Genomic DNA, 20,215 nt, shown 5'->3' on the forward strand with positions numbered 1-20,215 from the left:
ATCTTATTTGTATCTTTGAGGAGGTAATGCAGTTGATGTCGTCTACTTGGATTCTGCAAAGGCTTTTGATACGGTTTCACACAAAGTGGTTAGTGTACAAAATAAAGCAAATTGGACTCTAAAAATATATGCACCTGGGATTGAAAACTAGTTGAAAGATAGACAACAGAGACGTCATAAATTGAACCTTTTCAGGTTGGGCAAAAGTTGCGAGTGGAGTACCTCAGGGATCGGTACTGGGACCCCTACTTTTTAACATATTTATGAATGACCTTGAGGTTGGCAGAGAGAGCAAAGTCTCCAACTTTGCTGATTACACTAAAAATTGTGCAAGGTAGTAGATTCAGAGCAGGATGTAATTTCTCTCCAGAGGGACTTGGAGAGACTGGAAACTTGGGCAGGTAAATGGCAGATGAGCTTTACTACAGATAAATGTGTTCTACATTTGGGAAACAGGAATAAACAGGCGACTTACAAATTAAATGGAGATATATTGGGGGAATCCTTGATGGAGAAGGATTTAGGAGTGCTTGTAGACAGCAGGCTTAGCAATAGTGCCCAATGTCATGCAGTAGCTGCAAAGGCAAACAAGATCTTATTTTGCATTCAACGGGCAATGGATGGAAGGGAAGTAAACAATTATGCCCCTTTATAAAGCATTAGTAAGACCACACCTTGAATATAGAGTACAATTTTGGGCACCACTCCTTAGAAAAGACATTATGGAAATAGAGAGTGCAGAGAAGAGCCACCAAATTAAATTAGATTTGTTTACATTAGAAAAGAGGCATCTAAGAGGGACTATGATACTATATACAAATATATTCAGAGTCAGTACAAGGAACTTTCAAAATAACTATTCATCCCAAGGGCAGTACAATGGACATGGGGTCATCCCTTAAGGTTGGAGGAAAGGGGCAAGGTAATTTAAAGTGCTAAATTGCTGAACACAGATTACAATAACCACATACATAAGCTAATACAATTACTCTAATGAAAATACTTGGCACAGTTACTACAATAATAAAATTGGATACATAGTACATACAAAACAATAACAATATAAATATATAGCTATATACAGTATGTAATACAAAATAAACAAACATAACTTCCAAGCTAAAATGTATTACAAAACTCAGTAACTCATAATTAAACCCATCGTTGCAAATGGGAAACAAGGGAAGAGAAAAAAAAAAGCGATTTTTTTCCTTTTCTCTTCCCTTGTTTCAGTGCCAAAATACGATCCCTGTGGGAAAGAATATTTAAATTATATTTCTGACAAAATTGGCATTGCAGTGCCAAGAGACCCATGGTTCTTCCTTTTAAATGAACAAATGGAAGGCATTACTAAAAACGAGGCAAAATTGAGCATGCCTATTCTCAATGCTAGCAGGGTTGCAAAGTTATACAGTTTCAAAATATATAAAAAAATAAAAGCATAAAAGAGAACTAAATCATGGTGCATGGTCAGTGTTACTTTTACACCCCACCCTATCCTCAAAGAGCCAATAAAGTTAAAGGGAGGTGTGAGAGGAGTCATTGGCTGTGTAGACACAATCTGTAATTCAGAGAAACTTTTGCTGCTCATCACATTTTCTAGCAACCAGAGGCGTTCAAAATCCAGTGCCTTTCAACTGGATATGCAGGGGAATTTATTTCCCTTTCCCTTTACACTTCAACCTTTCATATGGATATGCCTGTACGTGGAATCTACAGTTTGTATTGTTTTTCATTTTCTAACGCCCTAAAATATGGACAATCCAACCAGGAAAAAAAGGCGATGTCAGATTTTATTTTTTAAAATCCAAACTTCAAGGCGTGATCAAGAGCAGCTCATCGAATATACTGCAATGATGATTTAGAGACACTGCATTTCTTATGCAATTGGGTAACTTGGTAGCTTTCTGTGCGAAATGTCAAGTTAGTGATCGACCATATTAAATACAGATAAACAAAACTCTGAATAAGTAAACATTTCTTTATTTAGGTCAATATTACAGTATGCCACGGAGAGCACATTTTATTCACAGTTCATGGGTAAGTAAACCTTCAGATCAGAAAATCCTTCCCTACACCTGTCCTTACTGCACTGCTCAGCTGTGCTCTGACTGAGGCACTTAACATAAGGTGTACACATCTTTCCAATAAGAAAAATAAAAAAACACAAAGCCCCTACTGATTTTGGTTAAAGTTACCTCATTCACCAACCTGTAGAACAACTTTATTGGGGAATTATTTCTCAGTAAGTAGAGGCCATGTTTTAAAGACTTTGAGGTGCACAGATGGGGCAAAAAGATGCACAAGATATAAAATCGATATTATCCTTGGCAAATCTGGCACCATCTATTCATCAGCGGGGAAATTTGAATAAATTACCATGACGCACTTATTAAAAAAAGCAAGGCAACATTGTTTAGCATATTTTCTATCCCATTATTAGGCATGCTTTACATACTGAGAACAAAAAAAACTACAGCATATTCTGTGGTTAAACGCAAAATATTATTTTTCTGTATTCCACTAGATGTGCTTCATTTTCTTACTTTTTTATTCGTGTGTGGAAAGGAAATACACTTTATATTTGCAAGTTTTAGATTTAAATTGTACTGCAAGGTAAATAAAACACGAATTCCACAAGACAAGTGAAATGTATGATGTTCTGTCAAAAGGAGACAACGACAAAAAAGTTACAAGGAACTTCTGGATTTAAAAACTAAACTCCTCATATAAACACGACAACAGTTTAAATTACACTAACCTTGTGCTTCCTATGAAAACACAACACTGTGCTCACGTTCACATTTCCCAAGAAAATGAGTATATTAACCTCTTTAGTACCACAGGGGCCTGGAATGCATTATACTGCTGTATGTTAGATGCCACCTGTCACTGAAAGGGTAAAAACAATCGTAATTCCTTTATTCTTAACACTCTCATTCCAGTTCTATGAAATATTGTTACTTCTAAAACAGTGTCACATAGAATAAAGCAGGACAAGACTAGGTGAAGCACGAGTCATACTTTCCATGGGCTGTATTGCTCACCAGACTTAATTGGACCTTGGTGCCCGAGTATGGTTATATAATAACCACTCTCGTTAAACAGAACAAGCAAGGCAACACAAAACACATACAGGTCTTAAATAGGTGGTCTCTTTATAGACACCAGTGTACACTGTATTTACATTCAGAATAGACAACCGGTTAAACATTACATGCACCAAAGCTATTGGAAAACTTGCAACACATTGCTTGGAGTGATGAAGAGAGAGGGATAATGTGCATTTGTAAAATAACATTTGGATTTAGCCCAGCTGCAAAGTCACACTGTTCAGGGTAGCAAACTGGACACAATGGATGTGGTGGTCACCCATTAAGCACACAATAGGTCCTTCCATACAAAATAAAGAAGTACTGTAGTGCGTTTCAGGGGAATTTCAGGGGAATTTCGTCAAGTCTAAAACAATAAGAATAAACCCCACCGAGTGAGATTCACTACAAAAACTCAAACATACAGTATATACTTGTAAAACCAATGTGCAAAGAAAATATAATGCAACTTTTTCTGCACCATGCCTGTATTACAGAAGATATTTTTCATATAGATTCTTTGGTGTCAAAACACACTGACAGCTCAAATCATAGTCTATGCCAGATGTGTCGTCGAGTGGCTACTTGTAGAAAGCATGTAAAGCATTTAGTCTTATGAATCCCATCATACCAAGTAACACACAAGCAATGCCTAACTTATTGATTTAATTTCTCTCTAAACCAAATGAAGTATTTAGTGTACTGTACAAATACAGAAAAATACAACCAGTTCCTTCTAAAAGCACAGGTTAGAACCTATAAAAGATTATTAAACAAAAAGAGACCATCATTTAATAGACCAACATATCTGATAGATTCATTACTAAACAAGCTGTCAAGATCTCAGAAGGCCTATATGCATTGATTTAAACATTCACGCCTTATGCTGGCCAGAGACATTACTCTTGACCTCGTGCATTGTAGCGAGAGTACATTTAGCATAAGTCCAGGGATAGGGCAAGAATTTAACAACCCTTCAGCCCCACGCTTCAATTTTGATGCGCCAAAGATAGCATATTTGCGTTTTTCGAAGCCTACAAGATGTGATGTGATACAAAGGCATTAAGGCACTACTGGAGTGTGACAACTACAAGGTTCTCATAACCGCTCTAAACAGTCCTACAGAACCAAATTCCTAGAGAACCAAATTCCTACAGAACCACCAAGAATAAATCTCAGGGTTGGAGGGTTTAATAAATACAGTACGTTCATAGTAGCTAATATTGTAGGAGAACTTAAATAGTAGGTTATTACATAAAAACACTCCTGCAATGAGGAAAGTTTTTTTTTTCTTTCAAAACAGATTCCTACAATAAGGGTTGATAACACTTAACTTGCACATATCAAGAGTGTGTACCTACATATTAACATATTGCTAAGAAATTTGCATCAGTAAAAAAAATATATAAAACAAATCCAAAGCCAACGCAATCAACAACATAAATGAAAGTGAATAGTGCAGTAGGCTATTGTATGACTGGAACGATTTGTCTCGTTTAGAATTTGTTTTGAAAAGTTGATTCTTGCTGTCAAACAGGCACGCTGAAATACTTCCAAAATAATCCAACCTTCTATGTAATACAACTATACATTAAAACATATAAATTATAAGATGATCACTGCTCCAACATGTGAGGTGCAATCTAATACAGGAGACATTTTCCCTTGCGCTTCATAGTGCAACACTGGAAAGTAATGTGTACACGTCCGTGGCACTACCGAAGTCCCGACCAGCTGTGCAGGTATGAGGACCAGCCTGCAGGGCGCGACGCAGACTCTTCTTCACCTTAAAGATACATAAAGCACAAATGAAAAAAAGCATGCTTGGCAAATGGGAGCTCAGGTTTACCACCTCTATCAGATCAGGATTGAAAATGGATTTGAACAAGAGAGCAAAGCCTGAGCGTCAAACGAGCATCAAGAAGCAAGTCCCTACTGTAGTCAGTGGGGATTGAGAGCACAGGAGAACTTTTCCCGAGACAACAATTTTAAAGACCATTTCTGTATCTTACTCTGTGAACAAAGCTAGCCCTGCTAGTAAGAGGATAATAAATAATGAGAATGAGAGAGAGAGAGAGAGAGAGAGAGAGAGAGAGAGAGAGAGAGAGAGAGAGAGAGAGAGAGAGAGAGAGAGAGAGAGAGAGAGAGAGAGAGAGAGAGAGAGAGAGAGAGAGAGAGAGAGAGAGAGACACACAGAGAGAGAGAGACACAGAGAGAGAAAGCACAAGAGGGGGAGGGGAGAGAGGGGAGGAGAAAGGATTTAAAAAAAAAAATTTGATAGCAGACCACCACTATATGCAGGATCTACATCAGGTAATTATTTTAAATACTCTATACTTTTTTTTTTATAGGTCATTACTAAAACTCTGCTTTGCTAGAAGATCCCCAAATGTGAAGCTTGAAAACCACTGTCCAAGAGCAGCACTTTTAAATAATGGTAACAACACATTCCAATATACATCAATCCCCTCTCACCTCTATATAGATCAGGCTGCACAGATTTGCACACTACCTTTTGAATTGTACAGTATAAACAAGCAGAAGGACTTTGCATATTTTGGAATATACCTTGCGAGTACATCTGAACGGTAAGGAATATTAAATAAAGTTCTCACGTAAAAGCATTGTCCCTACCCTGAGCAATGGCAAATAGTTTTCCTTTCTCCTCTGGGCTTAGCTGCAACATGGTGTCTATGACCGGAAGAAGCCGCTGCCTTTCACTGCCTGCCTTGAGAAATATGAACTGCAGTAAGACGTTCTTCAGGTATTCCAAGTTTGCCACAGACTTTTCTCTCTCCTGATTCCTTTCCAGGCGTCTAATTTCATTCTTAAGGAGCTGGGAAAAACAAATAAAAACATAATTGTGAACGTCAAGTTGCATTTATTTGGATACAGGTTTGGAGTTATGCTACACTAGAATAGAATGTTGTTATGTCTACTGATCCAGAGTATGACTGCATTGTTCTCATCCTGTGAAGCTTTTTTGTTTCTTTCTTTTTTAACCAATGGACTTGTAAAAAGGTCATGCCATAAAATAATCAAATTATAATTTAGGTTTTCTAGTTAACCAACAGTGCCACAGGAGTTTGCAATGCAAAAACAAGCGAATGCACCCTTAGTACCTCCAGTTCTTGAGGGTTCTCCCAGACATTCTTCTGTAATGCACCATAGGACCCTACAGAACTTAACTGGTTAACTGAACAAGAGTGTAAAGTTGTGTCACATCGATTTGTTTCCTCAATTTCAACATGTGTAATGTATGTGTGCAAATGGGGAAAATAAAGATTTGATGGGGAAAAAAAACCCCATTGGATGAATAAGGCCACATCCTTATTGGATGATCTAACAAGATGTTAAACTTTTCTGGTGATCTGGTGCTGAACGTTAACCCATATAATGCTCACTCAATAGAAGTGTTGCCAGATGTTTCACACAGTACTTGCATGCGGATTGTTGTCTTGAGGAAAATCTCACTGTATTAAGAGCATCTCATATTTGCAACCAATTTCATTTACCAGCTACTGTAGGAAGTGTGTACAATTGATGACCCCTTAAGCCAATAGTGGTTTTTGCCTAAATGAGAACTGCAGAGCGTGAGTGAGCTTTCTTAATATACATGGCACATATGGGATATGAGACTCACTTTAATTTGTTCCATCAGGATGGCATTGGTCGCTTCAGTCTCATGAAGTAACCCACTCAGATGATCAACACTTTTTGCTGTGGTATTCAACTTCTGAATCAATTCTTCTTTGGAAAGTTCTGGTTGCCACTGAGGAGGCTCTGCAACTTTATTCACAGGAGAAATATGTTACAGAAAAAATACGGATGCGTCTCGTAATGATTATTATTAATAATAATGTTATACAATGCATTTCACCCAATGAGACTCAAAGCCTTCACAATTACAGTGCAGTGCGCTGTAAGCAGCATATAGTACATTTTACAGACAATGTCCCTGCCCAGATGAGCTTACAATCTGTTTTTTTGTTGTATGAAGCACAGGGAGCTAAAGTGATTTGCCCAAGTTCACAAGGAGCTGACACAGGAAATTTAACCAGGCTCCCCTGATTCAAATGCAGTGCGATTGTCTTTATTCACTGAGCCGCTCCGGATCCACATATTAAACTTCTATTTACACATATAATTAATATCGCAAAAGGATGGTGTTAAAGTAGCAGGTTCTATTCAGAGGGGATTATGCTAATAAAGCGTATTGGCTGTGAAGCACGTTTAGTCCGCTCTATCCATGACGTAGGATTGCCAGGTGTCAAGTATTGAACTGGACTGTATTTGGATACTGTCCAGTAAAAAAAAAATTAGAGGCAATACCTCCCTGGACATAGTAACCTGACCGGCTTTTGGGAGTGGAGTTTTTTATAACTTTATTAAGAACTATATTAAACACTACCCAATAACAACTTGTGCTTCTATAACACTTTGCAAGTGCATGTATACATTTATACTCCAGTCTCCAAATGAGGCACGTTTATGTAGTGAAGGCCAATACTTCACTCATTCAGGAGCAATGAAACCCAGTTATTTAGCACCAGAAAGGATTTGTAAAACTATTTGGTGTCAAAACCGAAGATTTAAAAATTTGAGTCACAAATGTTTGCAACATTTGCCTGGCACCTGAAAAGCACATGCATTTTGAAGTGCATTTAACAGGCTCGCCTCAGCAAAGCGATGGCGCGTATTAGTACCACTATAGAATTTATAGGGGGAGGAAAAAAAAAGTGTGAGCAGGGTTAGAAGTTGGCATCAAAGCCTGCCAGCAACAGCCAGAAAACTGGTGATAAATATTTAATTAAGGTTTCCTAGTAAAGTACTTTTTTGCTTTGAAGTCATTATGCAAGTAATTTGAGATTGCCAATATCGTTACACAGCAGACTGCAAATGCTGACAAGCAACAACTGGCATATATTTACAGCTTCTTTCACATGTATTCCAGGTAGCAACAATTCCATTCCCTTACCTCAACAGTAGCCAAATGGTCCGCATCTATCCCTCCCATACAGACATACTTACTAGCCCTTGCTTCAGAGGAGTGGAGAAGCTGTTCTAATGATGCAACATAGGTGCTGGCAGAAGAGACAGATTCAGTGTCCGTTGTTTCCATTCCTTCTCCCTCTTCTCTAGCAACAGAGTACAAATCCAGGAGAGGAAGATCAGCGGGTCGTCTTTCCCGGAAGCCCTTCAGAGGCTGCTGGGAACCTGTACGACATGGGAGAGATACAGGGGGGAATAGTAAGTGGCAAGTATATCCCATGGGGGAGGGGGGGGGGACTGCCTCTGGTAAGATGGGGTCAGTGTGTGAGGACTCCAGTGGCAGTGCTTATTATTACTCTGTACTTAAAAACAGCGCAGTAACAGCAGCTGTACGTAAAATTAAGTTCTTACCGCAGATTTATTGCCTTGGAAGGAATACAGACAATGACACACACACACACACACACACACACACACTTTATAACATAGAACCTGTGCAAACAGAAAAGATCCCGATTCATTTATACATTTGAAAAAGTTGCTAATCTTTCTATACAGGAACACGTGTTATTCTTTTTAGTCTCCCACACAGTTTCCCAGCTGAGTAAACATGTTGCTACAACTAGATATTCATTTTAACACTTCAGTGACAACTCTGTAGCAAGAGGCAGCAGTTTTGGGGGATTTGTTTTTTTTTTTTAAATGGGCACAGGACACAACTTATTGTTACAATACACTATTTACATATCTTGTGGATTTTGTAAATCACAATACTTTAAATCTTTGCTGTTTCACTTACATAAAAAGCAAACTATCGTGTGGACATTTGAGTAATTCTGGCTATTGTATACTATTTCTTTTCTACAAGTTGAAAAACGTTGATCTAAGAATGAACATTATGCAGGAAGGTTTTAGGCAGATCAGTCTTCTTGTTCCCTTAGGCTTAAAATCAGAACTCCAGTAAGTACAATAATCAACTGATAAATGGCACAGTAAACTAACCAGTTTGTGAAAAAGGACAGTGTTTACACAGCGTAACGGAACAGGTTTAGCTGCGAGACTTGCCACACATACTGTACCCTTTATACATTGAATCTCCCAGTAGTAAAAGCTTCAACTCCGAAACTAGAACTTTACAGCAACACAAAATGCGATAGTCAGGATATCCGTTACACAAAATGTGATAGTCAGGATATCCGTTACACAAAATGTGATAGTCAGGATATCCGTTACACAAAATGTGATAGTCAGGATATCCGTTACACAAAATGTGATAGTCAGGATATCCGTTACACAAAATGTGATAGTCAGGATATCCGTTACACAAAATGTGATAGTCAGGATATCCGTTACACAAAATGTGATAGTCAGGATATCCGTTACACAAAATGTGATAGTCAGGATATCCGTTACACAAAATGTGATAGTCAGGATATCCGTTACACAAAATGTGATAGTCAGGATATCCGTTACACAAAATGTGATAGTCAGGATATCCGTTACACAAAATGTGATAGTCAGGATATCCGTTACACAAAATGCGATAGTCAGGATATCCGTTACACAAAATGCGATAGTCAGGATATCCGTTACACAAAATGTGATAGTCAGGATATCCGTTACACAAAATGTGATAGTCAGGATATCCGTTACACAAAATGTGATAGTCAGGATATCCGTTACACAAAATGTGATAGTCAGGATATCCGTTACACAAAATGTGATAGTCAGGATATCCGTTACACAAAATGTGATAGTCAGGATATCCGTTACACAAAATGTGATAGTCAGGATATCCGTTACACAAAATGTGATAGTCAGGATATCCATTACACAAAATGCGATAGTCAGGATATCCGTTACACAAAATCCTTTTAACAGTTGAGCCCATGGATAATGCTGTAAAGTTAGAGTATTACATTGCAGTTAAGGCTGTAAGCAGGGAGACGAGGTCAATTAAGTTTCTCATAAAAGCATTTTACACTATTGTATTTTAACGTAGTATTCAATTAAATATTTCGAGCTCTGAGGACCCCCTGCTTCCTGAGAATCGTACCGCCAGTGCTACATGACATTTTCAATCCCCCAAGTCACGCAAGCGGAGAGAAGCCTATCGGCTCCTATCCCACGGGACATTTAAGCCTCTACATTGTTCACTCAACTAGGGTGCTACTGGCAGCACCTACAGTAAGTATTTCAGGAAGCAGGGGTTCCCCAGGGCATAAATTAACGCTGTTCAACTCCAGAGCCCTCCTGTTTCCCACCTATCAGAAAAGTGGCCTATTTATACAAGGATTGCAGTTTTATGTTGCAACGGAAAAACACCCAACTGCTCATTTTGCACTTCCAGAAACAAAGCGTAATTTTCTATTGAGTTTCACCTCTTGAAGCAGCCCACCCACAGGTAGGAGGCAAAGGCAACACAGGGGGAGTACAGACACTAAAATATGAGCTCCGATGAACAAATTCAGATGTGTTAACTTTTAAAATTTATTTTCAGTAAACATTGAATGTAAATCAATAAAAACACTGGAAAAACAAAAATTAATATAAACACCAATTTGACAAAAAAAAAAAGTAAACAGTACAAATCGGAATCCCCAGATTTAAATGGGAGCGTTTCCTAGAGCTTGATCACTCTAAAACCTACCTCTGGGAAGTAGGAACTCCCCTCAAGTTCTGCGCACATATTTTTCGTCTACAAATCTCTTAATTCTGATCCTGTGACGGCAACGTGGCACCTTCATACAACCTTTGTAATTAATTCCCTTCCTTATACTGTACTATTAATTGCGTTTTTTGTAAATATGCATTCTGGTTAATTATAAAATAGCAAGGCGGTCCGAGAGACTTAAAAAAAAAAAGGAAAAATGAATTATATCCAGTGTTCTGTGGCAATGGTTCAATAGAATTTTGTATGCAACAGGTTAGAATTGTTAGATCAGTTCTGATCGTGTAGCTCCCATGCATTCACTGCTAGATTCTAGTAAAACAGCTCTACCAACTCAGGTAAAATGATACTGTTGTAGACATTAAGCAGTATGCAGGTAGCGTTTGGAGGAGAGAAAGTAGGACTGTGAACACTTACTTGTAACAGTAACTTCACTCTTAAGTTGAAAGAGCTGGGCTTCTACTTTTGACAGCTGATGCTGCAGAGTCTCCACAGTCTTCCTGTGATCTTCTTGCAAATGCCTCACTTGATCCTTGAAGTTGTTCCGGAGAGTTTCATTCTGGGCACTCAGCTGACTGACAGTCTGTTCATGCTCTGTCTTTAGACCCAGATTCTCTGACTGCACTGTGCAAAGCCTGAAAAAGAAACATAATACACACAATAATCATCTTTACTGCAAAGGCAACATTACAGATCATGTATATTTCATTATATGTCACTGGCACCCTCATAAATTAGGACTGAATTCAGTGTAGACAAGAAAAATCTGCACAAGACGGATTCTCTTGATAAACCGTGCCAATGCACCGACTCAAAAAGCATTATTCCTTTTCTCAACTCTTATCCCAATCGCTTCAGTGCTACAGTATTGTGTCAGATCTTTTTAATTAGATGAGAATTGGTAATGACAACTAGAGGGGGAAAAAAAGTTTCAAACCCCAATGTAACCACACTTCGCGTTGATGTCGCTGAAGTTTCTATGCACATAACCACATGTAATACAGTCTCCTCCAAGCACTGATTTTGGGCCACTCACTTTTCTCGAAGCTCTGCCTCTTTTGCCACAGTCTCCTGCACCATCTTATTGTGCCTCTCGAGCAGAGGGTCATGCTCTGATTGCAACGCCTGCAGCTCAGTTGCGTTGATCTGCAGGTTGTGTTGAGTCTCTTGTAGTTTGGCCTTCACTTGATCCAACATTGCTTGCATGTGCTCCCTAAATTAGGAAAAATCAAAGCGTTCATGAGTATTTCAAAATGTGTATTACTAATTGCCATTTCAAGTTAAGCCCTTTGATATTTTTATTTTACAGTGATATGTAAAGAAGCAACATTCTCATTACCCATCTCATTGTATTCATTTAGGAGTAGAGGGGATGGCTGCTTTGAACTCCCGCCCCCCCCCGCACCTCCCCCCTACCAATACATTTTAGCCACTGGCTATTTAACACTTCACCTTTCTTGTTTGAAAACCTCCTGCTCAGCTTGAGATGCAGATCTGTTCTTCTGTTGTTTTAAGACATTATGGACACGTACTTTGTAACTTTCAAATTCAGCGATTACTGTAGCTTGTTCTGCCTGTGGTGTGAAAATGAAAAATAAAGATTTTTAATTTAAAGAAAACATTAACAATGTTAACGTAAGAAAAAGCCCCCAGAATTAAATCCAGTATATGCATGTGTGACAGACGAGGCCCGCACAGTAGTTAACTTCCAAACCTCCTGGATCCTCCACTGGTCCCTGCCCGCAGCCTGCCAGTCCCCCTGCCCGCAGCCTGCCAGTCCCCCTGCCCGCAGCCTGCCAGTCCCCTTGCCCAATCAGCAGAGAGGACTGGGGAGCGCTCCACAGTGGCAGACAATGTGATTTCTGGGAGCTCCGAGACAGCCCATTGCCCCCAGAAACCACCAGAGTGTAAGAGCAAGTTTGTGGCTCGTAGTCTGGGCTTGGCGTCACTGGGATTTGGTGGGAGGTACCTCAGGTATAAGGGCAGTCTGGACAGACTCCATGTAGCGGTGGTCTGATGTTCTGTGACAGTATGTATAAATCTATGCACGTCTTTAAATATGTACATATTTTGTCAGGTGTATTACTGGTGTGAAGGGCTGATGGATGGCGCTATACAAATAAAGATATACATATAGATTAGCAGTGACGGGATATGTTGGCAAGTGTGTTAAATACTTAAAATGGTGGTATTTTCACACCGTTAATGAGAAACTTTTTATATTTATCCTTCCTTGAACCTTTTCAAACTTCTTGGCATCATCAACATGGTAAGTAGTATGGAAAGTGTTAAAACATTCAATTCTCCAATTAAACAAAAAAATCAAATCCAATAAATAAAATACGGTGGCCGCCATCTCATTGTGTAAGCACTGGGGAGAGCCTGGTAATGGGGCAGAAACTGAAACATTCCTGACATTTTTACTGGCATCTTTCATGGTAGGAAAATCACTCATGGAAAGACTGACAGATGTGACCAATTAAAAGCCAAAAATAGACAACTGTACAAATCATGGAAAACTTTCAATGATTTCAAACCTTTATGAACAACAAAAAAACACCTGTGTTCAGTAGTGCCGCAAAATGTGTGTTTATATTTGCAACCAATACCATTAGTATAGTGTTGGTACTATATTCAATAATTTGCTATTGAAAGGCATGACCACAAAGGCACGTTATTTTTGATACACGCACAAATAAGAGCGGTTTAGTTCAAGTTATTCCTGGGTTCAAATCAATAACCCAGCTCTTAAGCACCAGGCACCGTTTGGATGTGTACATCTGTTTCATTATATTATTTGGAGCTTTTACTTTAATAGAAATACAGAACTTCTCCTGAAGTACTGACGTCATAGGTGACGACTCCCTGAGACCTCCGGGCCGCCACTACCGCATACCGCAGAAAATATAAGTATTCTTTTTATTATAAAAGACTTGTTATGTAAACAGACTCTCACAGTCCGTGTTCTTTTGGTAAAGGGTATAAGTGATATACTTGCTAAGAGGATTACTGATAAATTGTATCTAAGTGTCAGCACAAGAGACGCAAGGTCTGTGATACACTGTTTGCAGACACATCCCGTCTGCTACACTGTTTAGTTATACAGTGTTTATGTGCTGTCCGCTCTGATGTCTTCATTACCAGTATATTGGTCCACAATTGTTGCTAGGAATACGTGTGTTTAGCATTAGACAGGACTCCGGGCAAAAGACGTTGTCATCTGATACTTTGGCAGACACTTATTGCCTGCCAACTTGTCTGACTCGCAGCACTGGACTTGGAATTACTAGTTAGTTTTAGGTTCTCGGCTGCTAGCAAACATGTGTGCCCATCTGTCCTAGGGCATTGTTTGACTCTTGGAGTCACTACTGCACTGTGGGTGTTCATATAGCATTTCACCAAGTCTCTGTCTGTTGCAGCAATATACAGCATTTATACTTACCACACACTTACCTTTGTAATCAGCATTGTGGTTCATCAGAGGTGAGTGAAGCCTTTTAGGAGCACCTATTACACCTATAGGACTTACCTCTCCTATCCCCTTACCATATTTTAATTCGCCATTTGTTTAGGATCACCTCAGTTAGAGGGCTATCCATATAAACCTTATTTTATTTGAGGATTTCTCCTAATAAAATTGTTTTTTAAATTACCCATCATTACATGTTACGATTCTCCATCAGGTCCATTAGTTTCCAGTATCCCCTATACTTGAGTGCTCTCATTATAGGGGTCCTTTTCTCCCAAGTTGTTGTTCGTTCAAATCAATAACCCAGCTCTTAAGCACCAGGCACCGTTTGGATGTGTACATCTGTTTCATTTTATTATTTGGAGCTTTTACTTTAATAGAAATACAGAACTTCTCCTCTCTTGGGATACAAATGCACAAATTGGCATACAGGTTCAGTAAGGATGGGATCATTAGAATGGAAAACATCCATATGTATGCGATTCTAACTGGGGTGAGTTAGAGTCTTGGGACTGTGTGGCTATGCATTGTAATCATGTAGCTGGGAGTGGAAGGGAGAGGAAGCATCAACTAGTTCAAAAACATTCCCTGTGCTACAGGAAGCACGAGGTCAATGCAAAGCAGATGTCCGGAGTGGGAAATCAGACCAGTTTACAGGGAGCATTTTCTTTCAAGTTCATGAACACAGCTTAAATAACTACTTGATTGCATTAAATAGAATTTGTGGCTATTCATATTCTGCTGTGTTGACTAGTGAAGAAACACTTGTACAAAAGCCTGGGCACGTTTGCTGGGTTTGGAACACTGGAGAATGAATCATTTTGCTGTTGAATAGGCTGTTCTGAAATGTATCTAACTTAGCAACAGCTAGAGTTTCAGTTTGAAAAGTAAACTACAATTGGATTACGTGCAAAGCAATAAAGTGGGTCAACTTTCCAGTTTATGATTTTTAAATCAGAAATGAACTTTTTTTTTTTTTTTTTACAGAAACATCTTTTCTTTAATTATTAATGGGTTTCTCGGAACAGGACCACAGCACTCCAACCAACAAGAACACCCCCATTCCCCCATATATAAATATATCTCCACTGTTTCTCCCTTCCAGTAGCAGTATTTGCAATGATTAAGAAACCACTCACTTACTCCTACTTTCTACAGCACCAAGTGTTCGCTAATCAGTCAGTGAACCAATCTTAATAATTAAGATCAGGATTTAGACAGATGTTCAATCATAGATAATTCTTACCCAACTAAATGTTAAAAAAAACAAAACCAAAAAAACTAGACAACTACAAAACGACGTCTATTTCTGGAGCAGTATGTTTATGCAGTACATGTATTATTCATGTGAATACTTAGTACTGCTTGTGTCACTTCCAAGAGAACAAGCCCATTCTTCGATTTCTGTCCCATATTATTTAAGCAATGTAACCTTGCATAGCCCAGGGTTTGTGATTTATAGCCAATTCCCAGTGCAATTCAGGGTTGCATCGCTTCATAATTACATGTAATAATGAATCTTTAAGGCACGTTGCTCTGGCAAACAGGATAAACAAAAATCTATACTAATGCATTTTCCAGCTACTAAGATAAGATAGGTCAGCCTACCTTCTTTACCCCTTCAATGCCAGAGGGAGACCGGCACATATTGCAAAACAATAAACTACAGGCCAATTCAACAGCAAAACAGGTTAATGGGGAAACTTGGGTTTCTTGCAACTATTATAACGGTTTGTGTAAACATTTCTCTAGCATGGGATCTGACATAAGGCAGAGACTATATTTCATTACATACCATTAAGGAAAGAGGCATGTTCTGATTGTATAGAGGAGTCTGGATTCTCATGGTTCGGTGATAAAACCCTTTCAATGGTCCCCAAGTTCTGAAGATATAGCAGGGGGTTACGTCCTGAACTGGACACTGCCACAAAGCTAGTGTTCTCAGTAAGATAATGGCGCTTCCTTGTTTAAAATAGCCACAGAAACGGAGTCCCCATTTAAAAATAACTGATTGAATCTCCCCTTCTCAAGCATGACAGCTTTCAAAGCCATTCCTTAAAAGTTTGAATCTTCATCCCGGGAAAGTGTATAGCTTTAGAAAAAGGGAGCTGGAAGGATTTATTCAATGCAACTGGTTTCCAGAAGCGATGGTTTTACTTGTGTATTATGCATTAACTGTGAAAAAAATAATAAGTATATTCTGAAAGGGTCATGTAAAATCCAGGCACGCCGCAACCTAGAATCTAACAAGTAGCTAGGTCCCGCAGAGCTGTTAAGCAGGAAAAAGGTGTGTGTGTGTGTGTGTGTGGGGGGGGGGGGGGGGGGTGAGTTTTCTGGCAGCCATGGTGAAATCAATTAACAAATACTTATTATCCTCCCCTTTTAACCAATGTTTTGTCAATTGGATGCAGCATTGGGCACCCCCTGTCTCTTGTTATATACAATTGCCACGCTCAGTAGCTCTCTGGTTGACATAAATATATATTCACTTTGTGGTGGGCGTGGGAGTTTGAGCTTGCTGGGTATCTGTGTTAACCTATGTCTCTTTGGAGGCTGTGGCACCTCCCCCCAGAGCTCACTCCTCCTCCTTCACCCTTTTAACTTGGAAGGTCATTTCACTTGCTGCAGGAACAAGACCCATTATGGTTATTTCCCCTCTCACAGAGGTAAAAGGAAGGGTTCACAGTGTAGTGTAGGACCTGCATTATTTTGGTTATACCTTGACGTTGGTATGCAGGCTTATGACGCCTTTGGCCAAAGGGTTAACTAAATAACCAATTATTATTATTGAAGTATTTACTTTATATGTTTTGTCAATTGGATGCAGCATTGGGCACCCCCTGTCTCTTGTTATATACAATTGCCACGCTCAGTAGCTCTCTGGTTGACATAAATATATATTCACTTTGTGGTGGGCGTGGGAGTTTGAGCTTGCTGGGTATCTGTGTTAACCTATGTCTCTTTGGAGGCTGTGGCACCTCCCCCCAGAGCTCACTCCTCCTCCTTCACCCTTTTAACTTGGAAGGTCATTTCACTTGCTGCAGGAACAAGACCCATTATGGTTATTTCCCCTCTCACAGAGGTAAAAGGAAGGGTTCACAGTGTAGTGTAGGACCTGCATTATTTTGGTTATACCTTGACGTTGGTATGCAGGCTTATGACGCCTTTGGCCAAAGGGTTAACTAAATAACCAATTATTATTATTGAAGTATTTACTTTATATGTTTTGTCAATTGGATGCAGCATTGGGCACCCCCTGTCTCTTGTTATATACAATTGCCACGCTCAGTAGCTCTCTGGTTGACATAAATATATATTCACTTTGTGGTGGGCGTGGGAGTTTGAGCTTGCTGGGTATCTGTGTTAACCTATGTCTCTTTGGAGGCTGTGGCACCTCCCCCCAGAGCTCACTCCTCCTCCTTCACCCTTTTAACTTGGAAGGTCATTTCACTTGCTGCAGGAACAAGACCCATTATGGTTATTTCCCCTCTCACAGAGGTAAAAGGAAGGGTTCACAGTGTAGTGTAGGACCTGCATTATTTTGGTTATACCTTGACGTTGGTATGCAGGCTTATGACGCCTTTGGCCAAAGGGTTAACTAAATAACCAATTATTATTATTGAAGTATTTACTTTATATGTTTTGTCAATTGGATGCAGCATTGGGCACCCCCTGTCTCTTGTTATATACAATTGCCACGCTCAGTAGCTCTCTGGTTGACATAAATATATATTCACTTTGTGGTGGGCGTGGGAGTTTGAGCTTGCTGGGTATCTGTGTTAACCTATGTCTCTTTGGAGGCTGTGGCACCTCCCCCCAGGGCTCACTCCTCCTCCTTCACCCTTTTAACTTGGAAGGTCATTTCACTTGCTGCAGGAACAAGACCCATTATGGTTATTTCCCCTCTCACAGAGGTAAAAGGAAGGGTTCACAGTGTAGTGTAGGACCTGCATTATTTTGGTTATACCTTGACGTTGGTATGCAGGCTTATGACGCCTTTGGCCAAAGGGTTAACTAAATAACCAATTATTATTATTGAAGTATTTACTTTATATGTTTTGTCAATTGGATGCAGCATTGGGCACCCCCTGTCTCTTGTTATATACAATTGCCACGCTCAGTAGCTCTCTGGTTGACATAAATATATATTCACTTTGTGGTGGGCGTGGGAGTTTGAGCTTGCTGGGTATCTGTGTTAACCTATGTCTCTTTGGAGGCTGTGGCACCTCCCCCCAGAGCTCACTCCTCCTCCTTCACCCTTTTAACTTGGAAGGTCATTTCACTTGCTGCAGGAACAAGACCCATTATGGTTATTTCCCCTCTCACAGAGGTAAAAGGAAGGGTTCACAGTGTAGTGTAGGACCTGCATTATTTTGGTTATACCTTGACGTTGGTATGCAGGCTTATGACGCCTTTGGCCAAAGGGTTAACTAAATAACCAATTATTATTATTGAAGTATTTACTTTATATGTTTTGTCAATTGGATGCAGCATTGGGCACCCCCTGTCTCTTGTTATATACAATTGCCACGCTCAGTAGCTCTCTGGTTGACATAAATATATATTCACTTTGTGGTGGGCGTGGGAGTTTGAGCTTGCTGGGTATCTGTGTTAACCTATGTCTCTTTGGAGGCTGTGGCACCTCCCCCCAGGGCTCACTCCTCCTCCTTCACCCTTTTAACTTGGAAGGTCATTTCACTTGCTGCAGGAACAAGACCCATTATGGTTATTTCCCCTCTCACAGAGGTAAAAGGAAGGGTTCACAGTGTAGTGTAGGACCTGCATTATTTTGGTTATACCTTGACGTTGGTATGCAGGCTTATGACGCCTTTGGCCAAAGGGTTAACTAAATAACCAATTATTATTATTGAAGTATTTACTTTATATGTTTTGTCAATTGGATGCAGCATTGGGCACCCCCTGTCTCTTGTTATATACAATTGCCACGCTCAGTAGCTCTCTGGTTGACATAAATATATATTCACTTTGTGGTGGGCGTGGGAGTTTGAGCTTGCTGGGTATCTGTGTTAACCTATGTCTCTTTGGAGGCTGTGGCACCTCCCCCCAGAGCTCACTCCTCCTCCTTCACCCTTTTAACTTGGAAGGTCATTTCACTTGCTGCAGGAACAAGACCCATTATGGTTATTTCCCCTCTCACAGAGGTAAAAGGAAGGGTTCACAGTGTAGTGTAGGACCTGCATTATTTTGGTTATACCTTGACGTTGGTATGCAGGCTTATGACGCCTTTGGCCAAAGGGTTAACTAAATAACCAATTATTATTATTGAAGTATTTACTTTATATGTTTTGTCAATTGGATGCAGCATTGGGCACCCCCTGTCTCTTGTTATATACAATTGCCACGCTCAGTAGCTCTCTGGTTGACATAAAAATATATATTCACTTTGTGGTGGGCGTGGGAGTTTGAGCTTGCTGGGTATCTGTGTTAACCCTTTTAACCAATGACTATTACTTAAAAATAAAAAGTGAGGATTAACATTTTGCTAAAGATACAGTTTCGTTTTAAGTGCATTCAATATATTACTACCCTCAGCGCACTATGATCCGAGGTGTGACTAACACAAACAATAACGTTGGTTGAGTATTCCATCAAAGTAACTGATTTGGTAAAAAAACAAAAAAAACAACCACAATCTGTACACTAGTGTGAGCTCTGTGTTAATACAGTGAATCTTTAACAGGTCTGTGTCTCCAACATGAAGTGATTTCTACAATCCATATAGTCTGAAGGTGGAGACACAGAATGAGCGGTCCTGCCAGCTCTCGTACCATACAGATAGAGGACAGTGCAGGGATACCTTGGAGACAGCATATTCCTCCTGCAGGGCTGCCAGCTTTTGCTGGTAGGCGTTTGTTGTGCGCTGCTGCTGCTCTGTTAATGCTCTCAGCTGCTCTTGTAACTTGTGCTGGTCTGATGTCAGGTCTGCCACGTGAATCTAACCAGCAAAAACAAATCCATTCAAACCTTGTG

The 20,215-nt window shown here is 39.7% G+C and overlaps 1 protein-coding gene across 2 annotated transcripts in view; it reads right to left on the reverse strand.

Moving 5' to 3' along the window:
• Positions 1 to 1,967: 1,967 nt before the first annotated feature.
• The window catches only part of GCC2 (GRIP and coiled-coil domain containing 2), a 41,415-nt gene continuing 23,167 nt past the window's right edge, over positions 1,968 to 20,215 (reverse strand). For both annotated transcript variants that reach the window (XM_075590333.1, XM_075590334.1), the window contains exons 16-23: positions 20,043 to 20,180; positions 12,208 to 12,329; positions 11,792 to 11,968; positions 11,173 to 11,390; positions 8,124 to 8,309; positions 6,736 to 6,881; positions 5,727 to 5,928; positions 1,968 to 4,878 (exon numbers count right to left, since the gene is read on the reverse strand). In XM_075590333.1, the coding sequence (XP_075446448.1) occupies positions 4,808 to 4,878; positions 5,727 to 5,928; positions 6,736 to 6,881; positions 8,124 to 8,309; positions 11,173 to 11,390; positions 11,792 to 11,968; positions 12,208 to 12,329; positions 20,043 to 20,180 (1,260 nt within the window). In that variant the 3' untranslated portion in view covers positions 1,968 to 4,807. The remainder of the gene's footprint in view (positions 4,879 to 5,726; positions 5,929 to 6,735; positions 6,882 to 8,123; positions 8,310 to 11,172; positions 11,391 to 11,791; positions 11,969 to 12,207; positions 12,330 to 20,042; positions 20,181 to 20,215) is intronic.

This window comes from Ascaphus truei, chromosome 3, assembly GCF_040206685.1.
Source record: "Ascaphus truei isolate aAscTru1 chromosome 3, aAscTru1.hap1, whole genome shotgun sequence".
Taxonomy (NCBI): domain Eukaryota; kingdom Metazoa; phylum Chordata; class Amphibia; order Anura; family Ascaphidae; genus Ascaphus; species Ascaphus truei.